General features: G+C 36.6%; 1 protein-coding gene across 14 annotated transcripts; it reads right to left on the bottom strand.

Annotated features, from left to right (window-relative positions):
• Nucleotides 1–2,547: 2,547 nt before the first annotated feature.
• On the bottom strand, nt 2,548–19,790 carry etv5a (ETS variant transcription factor 5a). 14 transcript variants are annotated; one of them, XR_012384874.1, is made up of 14 exons: nt 19,607–19,729; nt 17,438–17,573; nt 17,244–17,337; nt 16,994–17,041; nt 16,601–16,651; nt 14,757–14,880; nt 14,378–14,662; nt 12,624–12,910; nt 7,909–7,968; nt 7,750–7,818; nt 7,397–7,566; nt 4,446–4,553; nt 3,980–4,345; nt 2,548–2,798 (listed from the first exon to the last, which is right to left on the bottom strand). XR_012384874.1 is itself a non-coding variant. In NM_001126461.2 (13 exons), exons 2-13 carry the CDS (start codon nt 17,483–17,485, stop codon nt 4,115–4,117), a joined length of 1,575 nt encoding a protein of 524 aa, NP_001119933.1. In that variant the 5' UTR covers nt 17,486–17,573; nt 19,607–19,790; the 3' UTR covers nt 2,548–4,114. The 14 variants fall into 14 exon arrangements, 8 of the variants coding, with proteins under 8 accessions (NP_001119933.1, NP_001315521.1, XP_021334288.1 ...); XR_012384876.1 differs by having other exon boundaries at nt 4,452–4,553; XR_012384875.1 differs by having other exon boundaries at nt 17,244–17,334.
• Between the last annotated feature and the right edge of the window lie 2,983 nt (nt 19,791–22,773).

Here is a 22,773-nt window from a genome sequence, read left to right as displayed (position 1 = left end):
GGGGCTAATAATATTGACCTAGCCGAAATAAAACAAATAAGACTTTCTTCAGAAGAAAAAATATTATCAGACGTACTGTGAACATTTTCTTGCTCTGTTATGGAAAATGACCAGCTAAAACCAATTTGACCAGCCTGGTTTTAGCTGGACACAGCTGGGTTTGGCTGGGGTCCCAGTCTGGCTAGGCTGGTCAAGCTGGATTTAGTTGGTCATCTGCCAGCCTGACCAACTACCAGAAAATGGCTGGAAACCAGCCTGTAAATAGCAAAAACCTTTCTAAAACCAGGTTGACCAGCCAACCATCCTAGGCTGGTTTAAGCTGGATTTTTTATTAGCAGGAATATTTAAACAACAGTTCCGTCTAGTTCTTAAATCTGATTGGCTGATGCCGCGCAATAAATATAACAGCACTAGTACAGCCTCTTCACCCTTGTGTATTACGCCAAAGACTATAAAATACACAAGACATATCACTCGTATACTTTTGAATGGGGAAAAGCGGAACTGTCAATATGGCAAATGAAGCCATAGAATGACAATTCTCCGACAATTCTCCAGGTGAGGGGATCGGACCTAACGTGAGATTCTACAGATTTTGTGATACAACATTTAGAAATGAAACTAAAGACACAACTGTTGTTTAATTTTATTGGTTATTTGTAATATGAAATGAAACCGCCAGCTTGGCATGTAGTTTTGGAGAATTTTATGTTTCTCCATTCAAACAGAATGCCTGAGCATACTGCACAAGAGGCGTTTTAAAGATGGCTGCCGAGGGAAATGACTTGCCTTAAAGAGACTTTGATTACACGCTCATACAGCGACAAGCAGAGAACACTCTACAGTTTGACAAATATTGCAGCTGTTGAACAACAACTTTTGAGACTTTTTTTTTAGTCAAGAATGTAGTTGTTTAGATTATGCAGTAGATGCTGCAATTATGCAGCTTATTTATAAGGATTGTGCCGCCATCAGCCTGAGCAGACCAAAGAAAGTGACGGTTGACGTTCCACCACAAGATGACGACAGAGACCGCATAAGTCCTCAGAGGAAGAAAAACTGAGCGATTTCTCAATGTCAGTTTCAAACTTCAGCTGATCAAATCATTATAAAGCAGGTGAGTGTCATTCTAAGTTGATCTCTCTCTTTTTTTTTGTAATTTGTAGTGCTGTATTTATACCACAAACTGCTATTGAATTATTTATTTATTTATTTTTTCAGGGTTAATTATTGTGATATCCTGATTGCAACAGAGAAAGACTGGAAATCTCAATAGGTTGATGGCATTTCACGCCATTTAGCCCTATAATTATAAAATATGATAAAATAATTAGCTGTTTTGTCTTCACTTTAGACATTAATCTAGAGAATCATTCAAACACTAGCTCTAAAGTGATGTGAACTGGCAATCGTTTCTGCTGTTCTGATGTCAGCAGCAGAAGTGAATGAGTGGCGGAAGAAAGTGGTTCCCAATACAAAAAGGTTTTGAGACTCTTCATGTTTGATATTTTTATACACCCAATTATGCCGTCGATCTGTTGTTTAAACACAGTATCACATGAGTAGCAGTGCAATATGGCTGTATATCAGCACTGGTAGGGGCACCAAGGCACTCAGCCTTCAGCCTCGACTCAACGCACACCTCATATCGCAACCATATGGCACTGCTACTCATGGGATATTGCTCTCATATTTACACTTACTTACATACATATACACATATGTGTTACTCTGACACTAATTTAGTGATATATTAAATTATTATTATTTAAACATCTCAGTGCAGCCCCAAAATACTAGTGAAGTTTCATAAACTAATTTCGAGAGGAGCACGTGATATGATTGAGCACAGCTGGCCACTCATTTGTAATCAGTAATAATCCAATCAGAGTGATCCTAGCCTACTATAAATGGATCACTCCCTAACTTTTTCCCCTATCTTCATTTTGGAAGAATCCCCCCTTCCACCCCATCTCCTCCTTTCTTTCCCTCTTCTAAAAGGGGGAAATATCGAGACCTTCCTGATCTCAGACCCTCTGATATGCTTATTGACCGGGCGGGAGCCCTGGGCTCAAATATCTCCGAGCTCAGGGTTCTCTCCCGGGACAGCATGCCAAACCTGCTATAATGCTAAGCATATCTAAGTGTGAACTCTTGAAATTCATTTTTTTATGTTAAACCATTATACTTCATATATTATACTTTAAAAGGTTTTATCAATATATTTGGATTGTTTTAAAATATAATAAAGTTTAGTAGCATTACTTTTAATATGTACAGATTAAAACAAGCGTTTCATTTTTATAGAAATGTCCTTCGCTTCAAAATGGTGAAAAAACAACAACTACTACAATACCACTTATTAGAAACATTAAGGACACTTACATTTTCTTCTATGGCCCATATGCAAACCCTTTCATTTTTGCATGCTTAAACTCATGGTACTGGAAAACTGTTGCTGTAATGTCTCAGTAATCTTAACTGAACCAAACCAAACATGCGACTTTGAAACTGTGAAATGTGAGAAGAAAATTCAGAAGACAGGAGTGAAAGTGAAGCAGAATGGACAGTTTATTGTACCCAGTACAGATTATAAACTCAGCAGTGTAAGGTACACATTGTGAGGGGGACAAGGTTAAGCCTGTACAAGTGCAGACAACCCTTCAGTGGTGGATGCTGAGACGAGCCCTCTCTCCATGAGAAAACGGTTATTTTAGAAGCTGCACCTCTCATTTAAAAGGCACTGCTCTCGAACCCACCAGAAAAAGGGTGTCCGGGTCACCGCTGATGTGCAGCCACTGCAACACAGGGATCCATTGAAAACATAAACAGAGTATCTGTTACAGGCAGAACTATACAGCTTATACAAGAAAACCAAAGAAATGCAGACTTTGCAAAAATATATGTTCATCTTTCAAAACAAAAATACAGAGAAAAAGAGAGAATACAAATGCAGAGAACTCCACAATTTCTTCTTTGTCCAGCATAAAGCGATATGTAAGTGGACAGCTGATCATTGAACACGTCATGCAAAAGGAAGCAGTGGTCGCTCGTCAGCTGGAGATTGGCAATGATTAGCTGACCAGGAAAATTCTTGTTTTCTTGTACCTTATTGCATGCAAGGCCCTGATTCTCCTGCTTTCCTGGTGCATTCAAATATAGAATGATGGAGAAGAAAAATAAGAAAGTGAAATGCTAATGTTGTTTGACCTTCCACTGTAGCATGGAGGAATTCTGACTAGTGCATCCCTTTTGAATGTTGTCAAGTGAAAAAAAAAAAATCTAATATGAAATAAATTTGGCTTCGGGGAGTGAAGTTAAATAGCAACAGGCATACAGAAAGACATTTCGAATGGGTTAACAGTCCCGTGAAGTTGACTAAATATACTTAAGAGTGCCTTTCATTTCACGTGGTCAGCAAACCCTGGGTTAACCAGCATGAAAACAAACAAATAATAATAATATTTATAATAATAATAATATAAACCTAACACTTGACAAAGGATTCCAAACAAAAACCAACAATACAAAAAGAACGTTTGTATTCCTCAGCATAATTAAAGCCGTCCATGTTTAGTTCAACAAAAAGTGTCGTATAAAAGCCAGCTTTCTTAAGAAATAAATGGGTCATTTTGTTTTTCTCCTTGCAAAATAAAGCCCTTTTTGACTTCTTGTCTACATGGTTTGGAGGTAAAAACAAAATTAATTCGGACCAAAAAAAGGCAACTATTAAATAGTGCTGCATGTAAGGGTTTTTCGTTTTCCTCTAAGTATGTCTCTTAATAATTTGTTCCCAATTTCTTTCATTTTTTGTTTTTTTTAAAAAAAGCAGATTGTCAAAAACAGAATTGCTACAATTCTCGCAGTGAGATCTGTCAGTCTTTCGGCAGCAGTGGGCTCCAGCTCAACCTCTTCTTCTCTGCGGCAGCGACTGTTTGCCACAAGGAAGTTTAAAGCATGGAAAACCTGCTTTCCTCACCTCCTTGACACCTTTCTCGTCATAGAAAAGGTGGCGCAGATTTCTCCTCGTTCTTCTTTCATGATTGGGAGGGTTAATCTGGAAGTGGGCAACAGTTCAAAAGGAGTCGAGGCAATGGGACAGATGTGTTCGAGTTCAGTACACGTAACCATCAGGGAAAGGCATCCCAGAAACACACTGCTCGCCACCGTCAACTAAATACGAGGACCCGTCGTCATAATGTGCCAATGGAAGTGTGTCATCATCCACAGTGGGCAGGCCGTCAGGGTCTGCTTTGAGATTGGGCCTCTGGTTGTCTGGGAAGGCCATGGAGAAGAGCGCTTCAGGATCGCACACAAATTTGTAGACGTACCTCTCGCCGGCAACCTGAAAAGGAACGAGAGAGATTTTTAGAGGATTGAAGGAAAGTTTGAGCAACTACGGTCGTTGTGAGTGGAGTGCGAAGTACAGGAAAAGGTGAACCTGCCTTTACCTTCTGCATGATTCCCTTCTCATAGTAGTAGCGCAGTGAGCGACTCAGCTTGTCGTAGTTCATGGCGGGTCTGTTCTTCTGGATGCCCCAGCGTCGAGCCACCTGATAACACACAAGATAATTGACATTGCTTAGTATACCCAAAAATATTTCGGAATAAAGAATTACATGTGTAGGGAGCCACCGTGGCTGTTTTTAATTCTTTATTAACAGATTAATTTTATTTCAAGTCGCATGAGTTTAAAAGTCTCTCAGAAACACTCCAGGGTTTTTCTGAGGAGTATTTTAATGAATGCTCTATACATGGTTAATGTAATAAAGGGCTTTTTAAAGAAGCTGCTAATAATACGATGACAAAGTGTTTGCTGACATATCCGCTTGCCAAGTCAAGCCTCTACTTTTCTGTTACGCTCTCAACATATTATGGCAAAGCAACATTTATAAAGGATGAATTTGACCATCTGGGATTATGGTAAAGGTTACAAAAGATAGTATTACATCACATTGTCGGCACTGGCACTGATTGTTGTTTGTTTTTTTGCATCTGATAGTATGTTTAGATCTGGAAACATTGACGAATGATGTCAGATTAAACAAGGGGACTGTGGCAGATGTCTTATGTCTGAAGATGACAGCAAATCAGACAATTCTAGGTGGTAATTGTATTGTATTGTTATTTTTAAATTCTTATACAATAAAGTTATCGTATAAATAACATTTTTATTATGCCTGTGTTTTTTTAATTTTACAGTTTGCACTATTATTGGGGTTTTCAGTACATATTAAGTCAGTACTGTACTGTTTTATTTTTGTAAATTACAGTTTGACCATTAAAATAGATTGGACAGGAATACATAAAAATCTGTTTTTTCTTATTTTTTTTCTCAAATGTATAAATTCCACCACAATTGAAAAAAAGTAATAAATAAATAAATAAAACAAAACATGTTTTTATAAGAAAATACTATTTCAACCTTTAAAAAAAGTGTTTCATTTAAAGCATTACTTGCTGTTTTTGTGTGATGCTTCTCACACATAGACTTTACTTTAAAGATATATTAACAGGCACCCAAGTATATTTAGTGACACTTTTTTTTACTATTATTATCGCCATCCTTTTACCCTTTTAGTTTTTTTTTATCTGCCCAATAGAACCACTCATCTGCTATCGATCAAGTAGTGGAAAATCTTCTCTTGTTTACTCGTTTCGTTCTGGGTGCAGGTAAACTGTCCATTCAGGTAATCTCAGGTGCTCTGCAGAGACCCACAGAGATGCGCATTTTTTGGGACTTAAATTTGCCCGGCCGGGGTTTTTAAAGCTCCTAAAATGTCCGGGATTCGCTTTTTGCTTTCGTTTTCTAAAGCTGTCGTTATGCATTTTTTAAAAATTACTTAGATTTTTTTTATTTTTTTATAATATTTCCCAAATGATGTTTAACAGAGCAAGGAAATGTGCACAGTATGTCTGATAATATTTTTTCTTCTGGCGAAAGTCTTATTTGTTTTACTTCGGCTAGAATAAAAGCAGTTCTTAATTTTTTAAACACCATTTTAAAGGACTAAATTATTTGCCCTTTTAAGATATATATATATATACACTTTTTTTTTTGATAGTCTACAGAACAAACCATTATTATCGATATCTTGCCTAATTACCCTAACCTGCCAAGTTACCCTAATTACTTTAAGCCTTTAAATGTCACTTTACTGTAAAGCTGTAAAGAAGTGTCTTGAAAATAATCTAGTAAAATATTAATTTACTGTAATCATGGCAAAGATAAAATAAAACAGGTATTAGAAATTACTTATTAAAACTATTATGTTTAGAAGTATGTTAAAAATATCTTCTCTTTGTTTAACAGAAATTTGGGGAAAAATAAACTCAGAGAATGAAATGACAAAATGGTCTAAACTGGCTGCAAAATATATGTACACCATTAGTAATAGTTAATCAAAGCTTTTGCCTTACTTAAATAATATACACGTCTTAATCTTGTAATTGTTATAATTTTTAGAGATACATTTTTATTCTCTTCTCTGTCATTTATTTCTCGTTTGCTGTATATTCCATTAGTTTTATGTTAATATATTACATATTTTATACATTTCTAAAATGCTTTGGCATTCAAGTATGCTTTGAACTTGAAAGAGAGAAGCAGATTTTAGAGTGGGTGCACATGGCTCCTGAATTGCATACAAGTAAGAGAAACAGTGGATTTCTTTTCTATTCTAACCCATTAAAACGAAACACTGTAAAATTGTGTCATAATAAATTAAATTATTGTTAAAAATGAAATTATGTTTTGTTTGCCCCATATAGTTAACTATTTATGTGATGTGGGTAAATGGTATATTTCCAATCTGTGGGAAGCACTGTCAATCAAATAAAAATCATTGCACTCTTCCAGGTATGGTTGATGATGTGACCAGATTTATTAAGTATAATAATATAGTATATAATAAGTATAATAATAATAATAATAATAATAATAATAATAACCAAAAACAGTCTACACTTTTTTTTGCCAAGAGCCTTTGTTTGTCTCCTTATATCCCCTTGGATATTGGATCATTTTTGTTATTTGTCATTAGTGATTATCTTTTCAATGCATGCATAATTTCCTAGCCAAAAGTAATTCTAAAAGAAATTTGTGTGTGTGGTATTTATAGCTTTGTCAATAAGTGGGTAAATAAACCAGAAGATCTGGGTGTATAACAGAGAGAGAAAATGTCAACACAGAAACAATATCAAAACTTGTGCTTTAATTTCTTAGCTAGGATTCATACTTGTGGCAAAGATGTTTATTTTTTTCTGTGCATTTTAGAAGTTTTTAATTTAAATACATTTACTTTACCACTTGTTGTGCACTCTATCGCAATTAATGCAACATCAACAGAAACCTAGCAACTCAATAAAATTAACAAGTCGAGTAGAAATAACTGACCTCCTCTGGCTCAATAAGTTTGAACTCCATTCCACGTCCAGTCCAGGCAATGAAATGGCCGTTGGAAGGATCATCCAATAGCGTCACCAGAAACTGCCACAGCTGGAGAGATCCGCGCCGCTGATATGGTGGACCTTCACGATACACAGAGGGTTCTTGCTTTACCTTCCCTGTCAAAACCAAGAATTATGAGGATTAGAGTTTGCCAGAGTGGTGCGAGCAAGCAGAGGAGAAAACCAAACACAAATGTGGCCGATGTGGACGCCATGTTCATTCCACACCACCATACTAGCCCTCGCTTCAAAGACTGGACGTTGATTTAAATCTATACATGACACGGTGTGAGATCTTACCTTCAAGTCTCTCTGGAACCACACAGGTGTCATCAAAATACAACTGCTGTTCTCTGTCAAATGAGAAGTCTATAGGCAGAAGGAGGAAACAAACACACCGGTTATTAGATGATTTCGGCAAGCTGGATCTGTGTGTGCTTCAGTGGAGATGTCACTTACTCTCATGGTTTTGGTAGAAGCTTGCTGCTCTCCCAAATGAAGACTGACATTTAGGCACTTCTGCAAAACAAGAAGACAAACAGATGCGTTAAAAGGAGAAACTACCTATGATAAATGACAATAATACCCTACTGAAAAAACTGCTTAAACCAGCCAAGGCTGGTTGGCTGGTTTTAGCTGGTCGACCAGGCTGGTCATTACTTACTACTACATTAGTTTTGGTCATTTCCAGGCTGGTTTCAAGCCATTTCCAGCCTGGTCTTAGCTGGTCAGACTGGGAGATGCCCAGCTAAAACCAGCTTGACCAGCCTAGCCAGGCTGGGAGCCCAGCCAAAACCAGCTATGTCCAGCTTAAACCAGGCTGTTCAAGCTGGCTTTAGCTGGACATCAACAGGTCAACAGGCTGGTTTAAGCTGGATTTTTCAGCAGGATAAAATTAGGTTAACCTTTAGAAGGCTGTTAATGGTATTTTTAAGACCACATGTTGTCTTTATTATTAACTAAAAGTACTACAATCTTTCTTTGCATAAAATAAATGTTAACTGAAAAGACAAATAAAATAATATAAAAGCTAAAAACGTTCATGTATAAAATGACAAATTTGAATGAAAACAGAAAATCCTGAGCAGAATTATAAGGGAAGCCCATTACACTAAAGGTCTGGTAGTTCTCATTAACCACTTTAGTTAATATCAAAGAGGTATATGCACACAGACTTTTAAATTTAGTTAGCCATTCCCAGGGCTTCCAGTGAATTATCAGTCAAAATAGGTGCATTTAAGATGTAATTTCTTTTTACAAAAAAAACAGCAATCTTTACTGCCTGGCTGTGGGTATATAAAGTGGGTATCAGATCAAACAAGAAGTACTGCATTCAATTCTATATTTGCATATATTTCTATATGCCATCTTTCTAAAATATAGATATTAATTTTACTGCAGTATTTTCAACAGAGTTGAGCTAGCCTGCTGCTATTGACGCTCTTTCCTCTCTTTTTATGCTTTAACAGCCAAATCCACGCTGAAGTCTATTAAACTGATTATATTTGAATGACTTTACAACATCCATGCTGTAAAAGGAACCCTATGAAACTGAAGATAGTCGCAAACCTTTCACCAAAAGTTCATCATTGGCTGAATATCCCTAGCTGTGCATATAGCCCATTAACAACCCAAGTGTAAAGCATTTATTAATCTTGGCTCATCTTAAAATCATTGTATATTAATAGAATATTATAAACAGTAGATGTTCATTTACATAAATAAAATCAACATAATGAAATAAAATTAAGGTTGACTAACGAAAACAGTAACATTTCAGATATTTGAAAGTTGAAGTGTTGTCAGAAAACATTAATGTCCACATATTGATAGTAGCTACTGTCATTTTTCCTGTATATATAGATTTCTGAATCTATTGGTTAACTGACTAATTAAAGTAGCTATTGGTTTCAGGTGTGTTGATTGAAAATGTTGCTGATTTCTTGTCTGACTTGATGAGGAGCGTGTATGTTGAATCAATGACTACATTTACATGGATGTCAGTAATCGAATTATTTGCCTTATCTGAATCACAATATTATGATTAAGGTGTTTACATATGTTCCTATCATGATCCCGTTTCACATGTTCTAGCACATAATTCCATTAACACCACCACGCTATCCACATTTCCTCCACTTTCACTTTCATTCAGGAACAGTTCATTCATGGTCCCGGAGACAAACAAAATTTTTGATGAGAGTATAAACTGCTGGAAAAGCGTTGTATTAATGGAATTTGATACCGCACGATGTCTGGGAAAAAAAATCTAAAGTCACAGTGTAGGCATCTGTTGTCATCACTGAATTGGTAGGTGCAGAGAATAGTGTCAAATAGCTGTGTGTATGGACTATCCTGTCGCAAAATGCAGTGAAAATCCTACATGATGGTAGTTTGATTGTGGTGTTTGCATGTCTGTACTGCACTTAAATAATGCGACTAAAATTGGCATACTCCATGTCTTAATTACATTTCTGTTTAGTTCAAATATGACCCTAATTGGATTAAATTAATTAAAATAAATAAATAAAAATTATTGTTTACATGGTAGACTCTTAATCAGAGTATTGTCTTATTCGTATTAAAATCGTATTATTGATGTCCATGTAAAACACTCACTATTTTAATCTCAAACTGTTTATTGTGCGCAATAGTGGCAGTGTGCTGACTTTCTTTCGTTAATTAATGACTTCCGCAGTAAGAAAAAAATAACATGGAGGTCAATGGTTAAAATCAATTATTTGGTTACCAAAACTAACAAACTTTCTCCTCATGTGTTCACTCAAACAGGTTTAGAATAAGTGGAGGCTGAGTAAATGACAATTTTATGGGTGAATTATGTTTCTAATGTATAAAGAGATGCAATGATGGCCGTGTGCTTGTAGAACAGGAGGTTTTGAGGAAGCTCTACAACAGTGACTCTGACTGAACAGCTGGATCACGAATGTCCAGCCGCACACATCTGGCAGCACTGGCTAAGCTCATATCAGCCCTCCGAAGGAACATGCAGCATTAGCATTGAGCCCACTGAGTCACCAAATAGGATTAGCCTGCGTGTCGAGATATTGGACCATAACAATCAAGTTTTATCTGTCCTTGTGCTCGTCCTGGTGCTCCGGCGTCTCTTTCCTCTCTTACTTTGAGTTTTTTGATCCTCATTGATTGCATCAGACGCATCATCTGTCGGGCTGCAGTACGGATGAAAAGATCAGCCACCCACATGCTAATGTAATGCGTGACGTATACGTTTAGAAGACGGATGGTAAGAGGATTTGTTATTACATCATAACCTGCAAACACAGGATGATACGGGAGGAGTGTACAAGACTGGATGTATTGACCACTGGCTAGGTAGAGGGGTTTTGGATTGAAGATGAACATGCTTATCTTGTGCCTATGGAATCTCTTAAAATGCACTTCAGTATTGAGAACTAACTACTTCAAATGATGCACTCTCACTTTTATTATGTCTTTGTATTAATATGTCTGTCAGTTAATAAAATATGTTTATTTACTTGTATCTAGATTTTTGACATGTTAATTCAATAATAAAGTGAAGCAGAATAAATATAATATATTTGATGCAATACTCTTAGTACCAACTATGGTAATGATCATGTCACCATAATAAATGAAATTTAAAGACTTCTCATTAAACAAATGATTTCTTTAAAGATTTTTGGACAAGTGGTATGGGAACATCCAAAAAAAAAATCCATATTTAGAGTTTACTTACAAATTAGTTTAAATAAAATTCGTTTAATCCGAGATGCTATATAATTTATATTAACCCTTTAACTGACTGCTCTACCAAATGGTTGACCATATTTTGGCTATTTTGAATGATCACTGTTAAAGTAATTTAAAGAATGACCGTTTAAAAAAATGGTTTGCAAACACACAAAATAAATAAATAAATATTCAAAAAATAATAAAAAACAACAACAACAACAACAACAACAATCCTGTTGCATTACTACATTGTATTGTACGAAAAAAAATAAATAAAGATGATTTAGTAATAAAAAATGCTTTATTTTGGCTATGTTATTAAATAAATTGGTCTAACACTTCATATTTTTAGATTTTTCATAGTATATGTATTAATTCCGGTACTCTTACCATAAACCGACATATCATCCACTTGGTTGAGGTTGATAGTTTAGGAATTATGGCATGTGTTGGAAAAAAAATGCTTTCAGTGTGTCAACTAGCGACATTAGAAGTTAAGAAATGCTATCCAGTTCAAAATTAGAAGTTGAGGAAATAAAAAAAAAAAATTAAATGCACTTCGATTACAATTAGAGATCTTTGACAAGAAATGAAGTAAATGGCTGGCTTTCTCCACAACGACAATATAATTGTCTATAAATGAATATTGACATAATTCTAGAGAATATGCATCATTGCAAGAATATGCAACCTTTTTTATATTTTGTAGTTATTTTATTTATTTATTTTTTTGATGAGGTTAATTTAGTATTTTCAGATGCATGTATATGGATATACATGGGCAGAATGGAGGTTTTTGTGTAGAAGTCTATATGCATGTATATATGCATTATGTTTTGTTTGTTTTTGGTCACACTGATTATATGTTCCTAAAAAAAATTACAAATTTTTAATAAATAATAAAAACCAAGTATAAAAAAAGAAAAAGATACAAAATTGATACAATATGCATTTACATTTTATTTCTTTTTATACTTTAAAAAATGTAAACATTGTCAATCAATATTATTAAAAATGTATTATTGTTAAAAATATTTAATTAATTTCACATCTTTATTTACCGAAATAATACTACAATCGATAGAATTCAAAAATATGACATATCTTGTATTATATAAATCACTTATGGACAAATCAAGAAGAGCTAATCACACTAAATGACCAAGTTTAACTGACAGCTCTGTTTATTAATATTGCTGCTGCACTCATGGAATGTCTAGGTATGAGAAGCACATCTTTTTCAGAAGGTCTTTGCTTTGCACGCAAAGGTGTGTATGTGTTCATTCTTCTGTTCAAATACACCTCACCAAATAACGCTAAAAGTCACAGGCCCATGCAAGCACACAAAACACATTCCATACCCTCATCCAGACGGCTCTCAAAAAGCCCAGCTGGATCGTTGTCAGCCAACAACCATTTGTAAGAAACGAGACAGTACTTACCAGAGTCGAAGCAGAAGTCCCGTGGCTCTTGCTTGATGGCCATCGGGTGGAAGGCAGCCTGGGATGGGCCCATGTTGGGAACACCCTGCTCAACATAGCGGGGGTCGAGGAGCTCCTGTTTGAAGCCCTGAGGAGGTACAGGAACCAGGGGCTCAGACATTTGGCGATGGTACGGTGGTCTTCCATCTCTTGGTGAAGTGCAGGCGACCTGTGGCATAAAGCTGGGTCTTCCCTGGGCATCAGAAGGTGGGAATGGAAGGCAAGGCTCTGAAAGTTGCCGCTGAAACCTGTAAGATATTAATAATAAGAGTATTGTAAAATTAGCTACTTATTTGGAGTATCACATTGTGAAATTGAATTCAATCCAGTTGCTTATTAATCAGAGACCTCATAAGCAAAGTGGATGGAAATATATCGATGTTTTAATCATGTGAAGCAGAAGAAATAAAGTGGTAGCATAGCAATAACACTTCTAAACAACTTTGCTGGTTGTAAATGATGAAATTGTATTTGTTAAAATGTTTTTGTGCCATACATTCTCTAGATCATTCCTCTGGACACTAGCTAATCTGTTTTAATAGAGTCTATTAATAATAATAATTATAATAATATAGTCCCTCAAGTCAATTTATTTGTGTCTACATATTTCAAATTATATTCATTCGTTCAAAAAAATCAATGTACAAATCCCAAACATACTATAATCAATTAAAATAAATATTGAACACATAATAATCTTAAAATACAATTCATATAAAAAAAGGTATTCACATATTTTAGACAGTTTTATTCTTCATAATATAAAGTATACTTTGACACAATGTTTTTAGTTTTGCATTAGTTTTGTTACTGCATTTATAATAGTATGTGTATGTGCTTTGAATTTGGACTCCTTCGTTTGTTCACCATGTGTCAAATTTGAATTAGGCTGTTGATTAACAGGTGAAAAGAAAACCAACAACTACTGAAGACAGCAAAAAAACAAGAGACAACCACATTAACATGTGAGGGACCTACACCTACACCACCACTACTACCTTACATTTATATAGCGATTTTCTGGACACTCAAATTTACACTCAAATTTACTCATTTTTCGGGTGAATCTCCTCATCCACCACCAGTTTGCAGTATCCATCTGGATGACGCGAAGGCAGAAATATTGTGCCAGACCGCACACTATAGACCAGCTGATTGGTGGAGAGGAGACAGAGTGAAAAGCTAATTATGATATGGGGATGGTTAGGTGGTCATATTGGACAGAGGCCGGTGGGCGAATTTGGACATCCTGGGATTTTAAACGGCCACAGACCGGGACTTTGGTTTAACGTCTCATCCGAAAGATGGCGCTCACTAAGCAGTATAAAGTCCCCATCAACGTACTGGGGTGTTAGGACACAGAGCACAGGTTGACCTAGCAATCTAGTTTTTCCATGTGGTCTCCCATCCAGTTACTGACTGTGAGCAGCCCTGTTCAACTTCAGTAATAAAACCCACTACAACTCTATTTTGCAAGTTACTAACTCATAACTTTTGAAGAGAAGAAGAACAAACAGAAATTCGTCTTTGGTGCATGTGCATGCAGGCCATCAAACGGAGCCTACTTAAAAGGTAGTGCATTCAACAGTACACATATGCTATGTATATATATAAAAAAAGAAATACTTTGGTTTTATACTGTAAGATATTTCAATGAGGTATAAATACATTCAAACACTTAAGTTCACACTAAGGTAAAATATGTATAGACTAACCTAGGTTCGTTACTGAAGTGAGTTTCACGGTTCAGGGGTGGACAGGGCACTACAAAGGGTGGGCTCTGGCTGTGGTGAGGGACACACGTCTGGTTGGGTGTGCTCTTGGTCATTGTAGGCTGTCCATGAAGGAGACGCTGCCCCAGTGCTGTGTTGGACACAGGTGGTGGAGTCTGTTCGTGCAGGGGACGCGTCGCCAGGGCATTGCTGGGGACACATGGGGAGACGGGCGTCGAGGGAGGAGTCAATGGCTTGAACCCAGTGCTGGGCTTCCGTTCATAGGCACTGCATTGAAAGTAAATGAGAACAAATTGTCATCTTGCTGTACAACGAGATCTTGATTAACTTCTGAGATGGATGAATATACATTAGGGAGTACCTGTAGCTGTAAAGGCACTTCTCTCCATACGGCATGGGACTTCTATCCTGGCTACAGGGGGAGAGCTCTTTGGAGGGACTCAGTTCCCGTTTGATCTTGGCCAGGGGTGGGCCATGAAACATCACTGTGAAAGAAAAAGAAAAACAATGCAAAAGATGTTTCTAATGAAGCAGAGCATCCATTCATTCATTCATTTTCTTGTCGGCTTAGTCCCTTTATTAATCCGGGGTGGCCACAGCGGAATGAACCACCAACTTATCCAGCAAGTTTTTACGCAGCGGATGCCCTTACAGCCGCAACCCATCTTTGGAAAAGCAGAGCATCCAATCGAACACATCAACAGAAGTGCAGTGAAATGCTTCAGAAGGAGATTTTTCTCCACCATTAAACTGCCATATTTCATGGGTAATGACAATCGACTGCGAAGCATAAAAGCCTTTCGTTCTGCCCATCAGTATCATGGAGCTGAACAACACATGCAATCAAAGCGCTCCCCTCAGATTTCCATCATAGCCGAGTCAATACTCATGAATCAGTGTGGTCGTAATTCAATGATTGGGAATGATTTTCCTCCCCGCACTGTAACCATTAGCCCCTGGATCTCTGCATCAAGCTCTCATATCCGGCGCCACATAATGGCCAACGCAACCGAATCCACACGAGTCGAGCTAGATAAATCACCCAGACCCTATTGGGCTTTAAAAGACACTTGGTAGGCGGGTCAACAATCAAACGCCACAGTTACAGGGTTAAGTCACCCAAAGAAGACCATATGTGCTGTGCTCCATTTATACGTGAATAAAAATAAGCATATTTACAGCTTTGTGTCCTTTGTGGTTCTTGCTGGAGAGGAGGGAACAGTCAATCCAGTACTAAGAAAATATAGAAGGGCATGCGGTGCAATGTGCCATCCAGATGACCAGTCAATGCTGAATAGACTATGTTAAAAAAATGCTTGCACATGAGGAAACTCATGGCTCATGGCTTGTTTTATAAACAGCATGTCGCAAAGCTTTATAACATTCTTCTGCTTTTCAGTATTGCCATGCTGACATGCAAAACTGGACAAAAAAATGCATGCCCTGGTACACACCCTGTCTTTCAGCCTCAGCATCAGACGAAAACAAAAACAAACTTCAGAGACAAAAATGGGGGGGAAATAACATAAAATGCTCTGCAGAGGGTTCCTCAAGTATTTCCCTTGGCTTTAACTTCTGCGGCCAGGCTCGAACAAATTAGGTGCATTTGAACTGAGAAACCCTCAATGAAATGCATTTCAGTAGCTGTGGATTCAGTGGGTTTAGGTAGGCCATGAGGGGAAGCCTTTTCCTCTGACTCTTCCTGCTGGAATCCGGTCAATTCCAGAGGCTGAACAGAGTGCACGAATGTGTGAAATCTGATTATGAGCTTGGATCATGTGATGCTGATACCAATCCGCTGATTTCAGTGAAAAAAAAAATGGGTAGTTGCAGGGGTCTCGCTGAGAGGAAAGAGTGAAAAGAACATATACTAAAAGTCTTAATATATAAAAGCACTATTGGGTCACGTGAAGGGTGTTATGCTTAAAAAGGAGTTACTTAAATGTCTAATAGGCTTTATTTTATCAAGGCAATTAAGCTAACTCATTGGCATCTTCAGCCAATCAAGTCAACAAATAACACTTGACACCACCCATAGTCTAAGATCTCTTTTGTTTCCCACGAAACTTTGGCTTTAAATTTGAGCAAGAGATGAATAATAAATAGCTCCAAGAGCTCAGCCTCTGCCGTTTTCCCTTGCCTTCTCTGGACTGCATCCAAAGTACACTGCCAAGGAGAATAAATAATACATCTTGAGGTACTCACAGCTCTCCGACTGGAAATCTGGGACAAACTGTTCGTCATCGGGCACCTGAGCTGTGGAGAGAGATTGGAGAGCATGAAAGGGTTGCAAACAATGCTCCCCGCTGATAAACAATCTGCAGATCAATGTCAATTTGTCAGAGAACATTTATTTCTGTATTTTTCCTTCGTCTAAAAAAGAACAGCCATCTTAGTGCCAACTTTTTGGACTCTGCCGCAAGGCTGGTGCAACAAACTAAATGAAATGGCTCCGGTCATGAAAAATAAACAGCAGCTGGGATGAAGTGCATCACTTAGGAATTATATGTTTCACATGCATACATGAGCTTGGAATATTAATGCCAGCTGCATGACAAAGCAAAAATTACATGCATGGAACCAAAGTATGCCACAAACCTTCTGCAATCCAGATCTCCTGCAGCTGGCTGAGGTCCTGGAAAAGTTCTGCAGATGACAGGCAAAGACAAGACTGTTTGAGTGCAAGAAAAGCCACTGTGATCCAAGAATTTGATCAATGAAAGGCAACCTTCAACAATCACAGCATAAATCAAGCTAATTTGAGCACACTCTCTCACTGTTAATGCATCACAATAATCAGATCCATCTGTTAAACATCCATTAGTCACATTCATTAGGCTGAATTTACCCTCTGTATCCTGAGCAAGTTCAGTCTCCACTAACTTTCTCTTTCTGTCATTAACTGGTCTGTTATATGGTTCCTCCACTTGCAATGACTTCTGCTATGGAAAAACACGTTGGTTAGTGTCACCCAGTTTTAAAGCTGACAAATAAACCTCCTTTAGAAATGCTAGATTCATGCAAATGAAGAAATATACTTACATTAGGTGGGACCATAAATGGAACTTGCTGGTCATAAAATCCGTCCATGTCACCTGGGTCTTCAAAGAGGCTCCCAGAATAGGATCTTCGCTTAAAAGCGATAGCTGTAACGTCCTCTTTGGGTCTTCTGTTCTCTCTAAAAAGAAAAGAGAGATGAATCAGGCAAAGCATCTACTGGACAGTCAAGTGTGTCCCACATCAAAAAACCAAACCCTGCGTACAGTCTGACAAAACCCTCAGATCCATCTGATCCTGTCTATTCATCCTCCCTCTTCTCTCTCTGTTACCCATCACAACATCCCGCCTGACAGACCGTATGTGTAAAAACAGACACACACAGAAAGAGAGAGAGAGAGAGAGAGAGAGAGAGAGAGAGAGAGAGAGAGAGAGAGAGAGATAAAGAGAGCAAGAGCGCCGCGTAATGTTATTCACAGTAGAGATGAATGTAAAATTTACATAAGCAAAGTCAGCCATCTGTGCCTGTGATTAACTAAAAATGAGCATATTAAGATAAACGAGTGCCTATGGAAGAATACATTTCATGTTATACTAATAAATATTACAGTAATACAACTAACAAACACAGAAAATGTAATTGCTGGCCAAAGATTAAGCTCTGAGGAAGACTGCTCTGCCAAAAATGCTTTTCTTAGTTATATTTTTTTGTCTTCTTTCTAGTCCAAATATCAAAACAATTTTATATCAAGAAGCATTTTCCAGGTAAACAAAACTTAATTTCTTATTTTCAGAAATAACGTCAATATTAAGTGAGTTTTTCCTTAAAACAAGCAAAATGATCTGCCAATGGGGTAAGCTTAATAATCTTGTTTTTCCTTTTGACATAAGATTTTTTTTGCTTACCCCATTGGCAGATTGGCATAATTTTTTGCTTGATTTAAGGAACAACTCACTGAATTTTGGCATATTATTTCCTAAAACAAGACAATATGTTTGCTTATAGAAACTCTTCTTGATTTAAGAAATTTTAGATTTTTTTTTTTTATTTAATTTTTGTTTTGTTTTTTTGTTTTTTTTGCAGTGTGGGTACTAACTTACAGGATCAACTGCAAACTTGGCGACGGAGAAGACACAACTTCACCAGAATAACAACTATTTTAGAATATATATATACACAATTATTGCATGTAGTCTTATTTGTAAGTTTATATTATGCCAACCATATGCCAAACCATAACGTACACATAACGCGTGAGGTCGAATACCTATAATGGAAATTGCATCTTTCATCACAAATTGCACCACAGTTGAGAAAGAAAACTGAACATACAAATGTAATACTTATTTTATAAAGTAGGCTATAAAACAATAAAAAACAAATCTGCCAGCATGAGATAAACACGGAAAACTTCATTAGCTTGTCGCTCATTTATAAGCAGTTTGCAAACAGACAGGCACACAGAGCGACCGAGGTAAGGTTTTATCAAAGTCTTTTTAAGGCTTTCAGTTTTCTATAGTCTTTGGTTTTATATTCAGACATTCGCACGTTCTGATAAATAATGTAATTTTACTAGTTCGTACTTTTTTCTTTCTCCAGTTTTTTTGTCCAAAACAAAAATGGAAAAAAGCTTGGAAAATGTAAGGCTAGTTATAAGACCAACAACGTAAATCACATTAAAACGGTTATTTTAAACCCTCTTCTTGTCATTTGCTTTCGAAACAGACTTCTCTACATCGACCATCCCTGGAAAAAATATTGGAATAAATCTCCCATTAAACTAAATACTTAATGTAAATATAAAATTGAGCAGGAGTGAGGACCTCCTCCCTCTCAGAGCCCCCTAACGGCCTCTTGTTTTTCTCAATGAAGTGAAACTCGATCCGTGAGGGGGAAAAGCGAGACCTCCATTCACAAAACCACACAGTGTTCGGGCTGCACCGACCTCACCTATAAATGTCAGGTTAGTGCGCGAATGCAACGATAGCAAAACACGACAGAATAAACTTCACGGAATAAAATGGTTGCCAAAGAGTGTAAGCCCTCTCACTGTCTCGGAGAAAATGGCGTTCGCTTTTCCCCCAAGGCGAGACAGCTCTATTTGCAGTTACAAGCCCACGATAAACTTGCGCGTGTGCGAGAAAAAACAACCGCTTTCACGCAGAGATTTCAGCAAACGCCGTGTAATTATGTGAGGAATTCACTTCACGTACCTTAAAGATGACGTGACTCTCGCAATGAACTAAAAATCCCGGTTTCAGATCGTAATCCCAAAAGGATGCAGTCCGCTTGCAGCGATCAATAGATGCGCTCTCTCCGACACTCAAAACTTGAATGAGGTTTAGTAAATGGACTGCTCGGTTTTCCCTTGGGCTCGAAAAGCTTTTCTCTCTGGACGTCCATTGGCTCCCAGCGCACGTCTTTTATATTTCTAAACCAATAGGGTGCGAGAATGACTTGGAATATAAATGAGGGGCCCAGCGACCAATCGAAGCCCAGCCTGTCCTATTTTTATGAATGGCTGAGTTTCATTCAGTTTCGAGATTTTTTCCCCTCACGTTTCAAAAGGCTCTTAAAGGGCCAGAGACAAGGAAAGTGCAGTCGTCAACAAAACTCAAGAAAGACAATTCAGTAAAATGCATTTTAGGTGCTTTATGTTTAAACTTGACTTAAACAACGGTGAACTATGTTCAAACAAAATGATGTAAACTAATACGACAAGTTCTAAAGATAGCACATTAAAAAGAACAAGAAATGTATGTTGATAGTAAGAGTTAAATATACAATACTTTTAAAATAATAGTAATAATAATAATAATGATAATAATAATAATAATAATAATAATGAAAACAAAATATGGAAGAATATTTTGTAGAATATAATAATAATAATAATAATAATAATAATAATAATTAATGCAAAATATGGTGTATTATAAAATATAATAATAAGAAGAACAATAATCATAATCATAAAAATAAACAAATAAAAATAACGATGAAAGCAAAATATGGTATAATATAAAATTTTAATATTAATAAATAAATAATTAAATAATGAAAGCAACATATGTTATATTATAGAATATAATAATAATAATAATACAATTAATAATAATAATAATAATAATAATAATAATAATAATAATAATACCAATAACAATAATAATAATAATAATAATAATAATAATAATAATAATAATAAAAGTGCTGTCGCTTCACAGCAAGAAGGTCACTAGTTCGAGCCTCGACTGGGTCAGTTGGCATTTCTGTGTGGAGTTTGATGAATGAATGGATATTAAATAAACATAATTTTGAAAGAAAAAGCTGGTGTATTGAAGAATATAATAATAATAACAATAATAATAATAATAATAATAATAATAATTTTAAGATTTACGTTTGAATAAAAAGCCAAATGAAAAATAAAACTATAATTATTTCTACATTACTATTGTTACTACAACCCCAACTGCTGCAGAATATATAATATTGAATTTGTGGTTTTGTTGTTATTAATAATAACAATAATAATAATAAAAAAATAATAATAATAATAATAATTATTATTATTATTTATGCTATTTAAAAAAAATACAGAAATCTTTTGAAATCATTTTAACCACATTCTTCTTACACACTATGGAGTACAGTATATTACTGTGATCTTCATGATCTGCAACAGCGGCATCACAATGAACTGTGCAATCTTGTGATGCGCAAGGGATTTACTATGCATTATTTTGGTCAAGGCCAAATGTCCTAGAAACTATATTTAACAAAGCGGTTTCTGTGAAAAAGAGAGGGAGAGAAATCCTGCGTCAAGTGTGAGGAGGGATAATCTTCAAAATCCTTGTGGCTTTCGAGCAGAGCCCACTTGCACAGGAGGACAATGATAGCAGGAAAGAGATGTGCAGTATGCAGTAACTGGTGTCATTGTTTCTCCTGCTTGACGCTACCGAAGCTGGGCTTTTCAGCTCCGCCAAGATGTCAGGGTCTCCTTTTTATAGCACCTTCCACTAATGTGGTGGGAGGTGATTTGGGGGCGGCCAAGAGCATATTGTATTTCCGTTCTGATTCCTAAATCAAGAGTGGTGGTGGTGACACGGGCTTCAGTGGCCCAGAAGAACACCTCAGTGTTTGATATGCTGTGTTTTTTAGGGACAGATATTGCAGTGATCACTCACTGTGATACGCTCATCAGCAGGGCTTATTTGTGCCCATGACTGGGTCAGTGTGACAGTCCTGGCAGCCTGCCTCTCGCTGCAATGTGGGCTAATCCATGGAAGGAGATGTTCTGCACATGACAATAGAGATAAATGAGGAGTGACGAACACAGCAGCAAATCTGATCCCGACACCTGTATCCGCAAGAGCACAATGAAAATATCGAAACTTTTAAACCTGGACTGGCATTTGTGTTGAGTAAATGAACGTGCTCTGAAAACTCTGCTCAACACAGACTGTTAATAAAGTGGAATGAAGGATAACGCAGCTTCAGGCCACTGGAGCTCTCCCAAAGAGAGACATGATGGGACTTGATGACTATTAATAGTTCATGGAGAGATAATTCCTGCCTCATTATCTCTGCACACCCAAGACGCGTAGGCTTTGCCCCAGCTCACAGCTTCTTGTTGTGTCATCTGCATTTTTCATCTACCAGGGCTGTATTTACAAGCACAGAGGCCACTGGGCTGCTTGATGAAAACAAACCATCATGCAGCCTCACAGGGCATACAGTAAATACAACGATACAGTAAATACAGTGTTTGATACTGTAAATACACCGAAAGTGTGTATATGTTTGGTCACGTACAAGACATTCTGTTTACATTGTAAAAGTGGCGACTGGTCTAGAATGTGAAGAGTGTATTCGAATCACTAATGTTAATTGCACATTTTAGTTTAAGTCACAATCAATTCATGCTATTAACTACAGGCTAAATAGTTATAGTTATTAAAGTATGATCTTACTATGCATCCATAATCCTAACCAAAAGCTAAATCCAACTTCTACTAACTATTAATAGATAGTTAATTAGTAGTTTATTAAGCTAGCAGTGTTCATTATTTGTTTTTTATAACCATGAATTGGGATCTAAACTAAAACTATGTACATTTTATTTATTATTTATTTATTTGGTAATACAAATTTGGATTTTTAATTAAATAAAACGACAATTAAAAGGTTTATTGACTAATAGACTCTTTGGGAAAGCCAAAAATGTCTTCAGTTGTTTACTAAGTCCATTTACTTGATTTCATTTGCAATAAAAGTAGGAACTTTGATGCGACACAGACAGTGGTGTCATTTAAAGGGATAGATCCCCCCAAAATGAAGATTCAATATTTACTCTCCATCAAGTTGTTCTAACTCTTTA

This window comes from Danio rerio, chromosome 9 (genome assembly GCF_049306965.1).
Source record: "Danio rerio strain Tuebingen ecotype United States chromosome 9, GRCz12tu, whole genome shotgun sequence".
In the NCBI taxonomy this organism is placed as follows: domain Eukaryota; kingdom Metazoa; phylum Chordata; class Actinopteri; order Cypriniformes; family Danionidae; genus Danio; species Danio rerio.
Note: the sequence above shows the minus strand (reverse complement) of the source record. Positions and strands in the feature narration are given on the sequence as shown.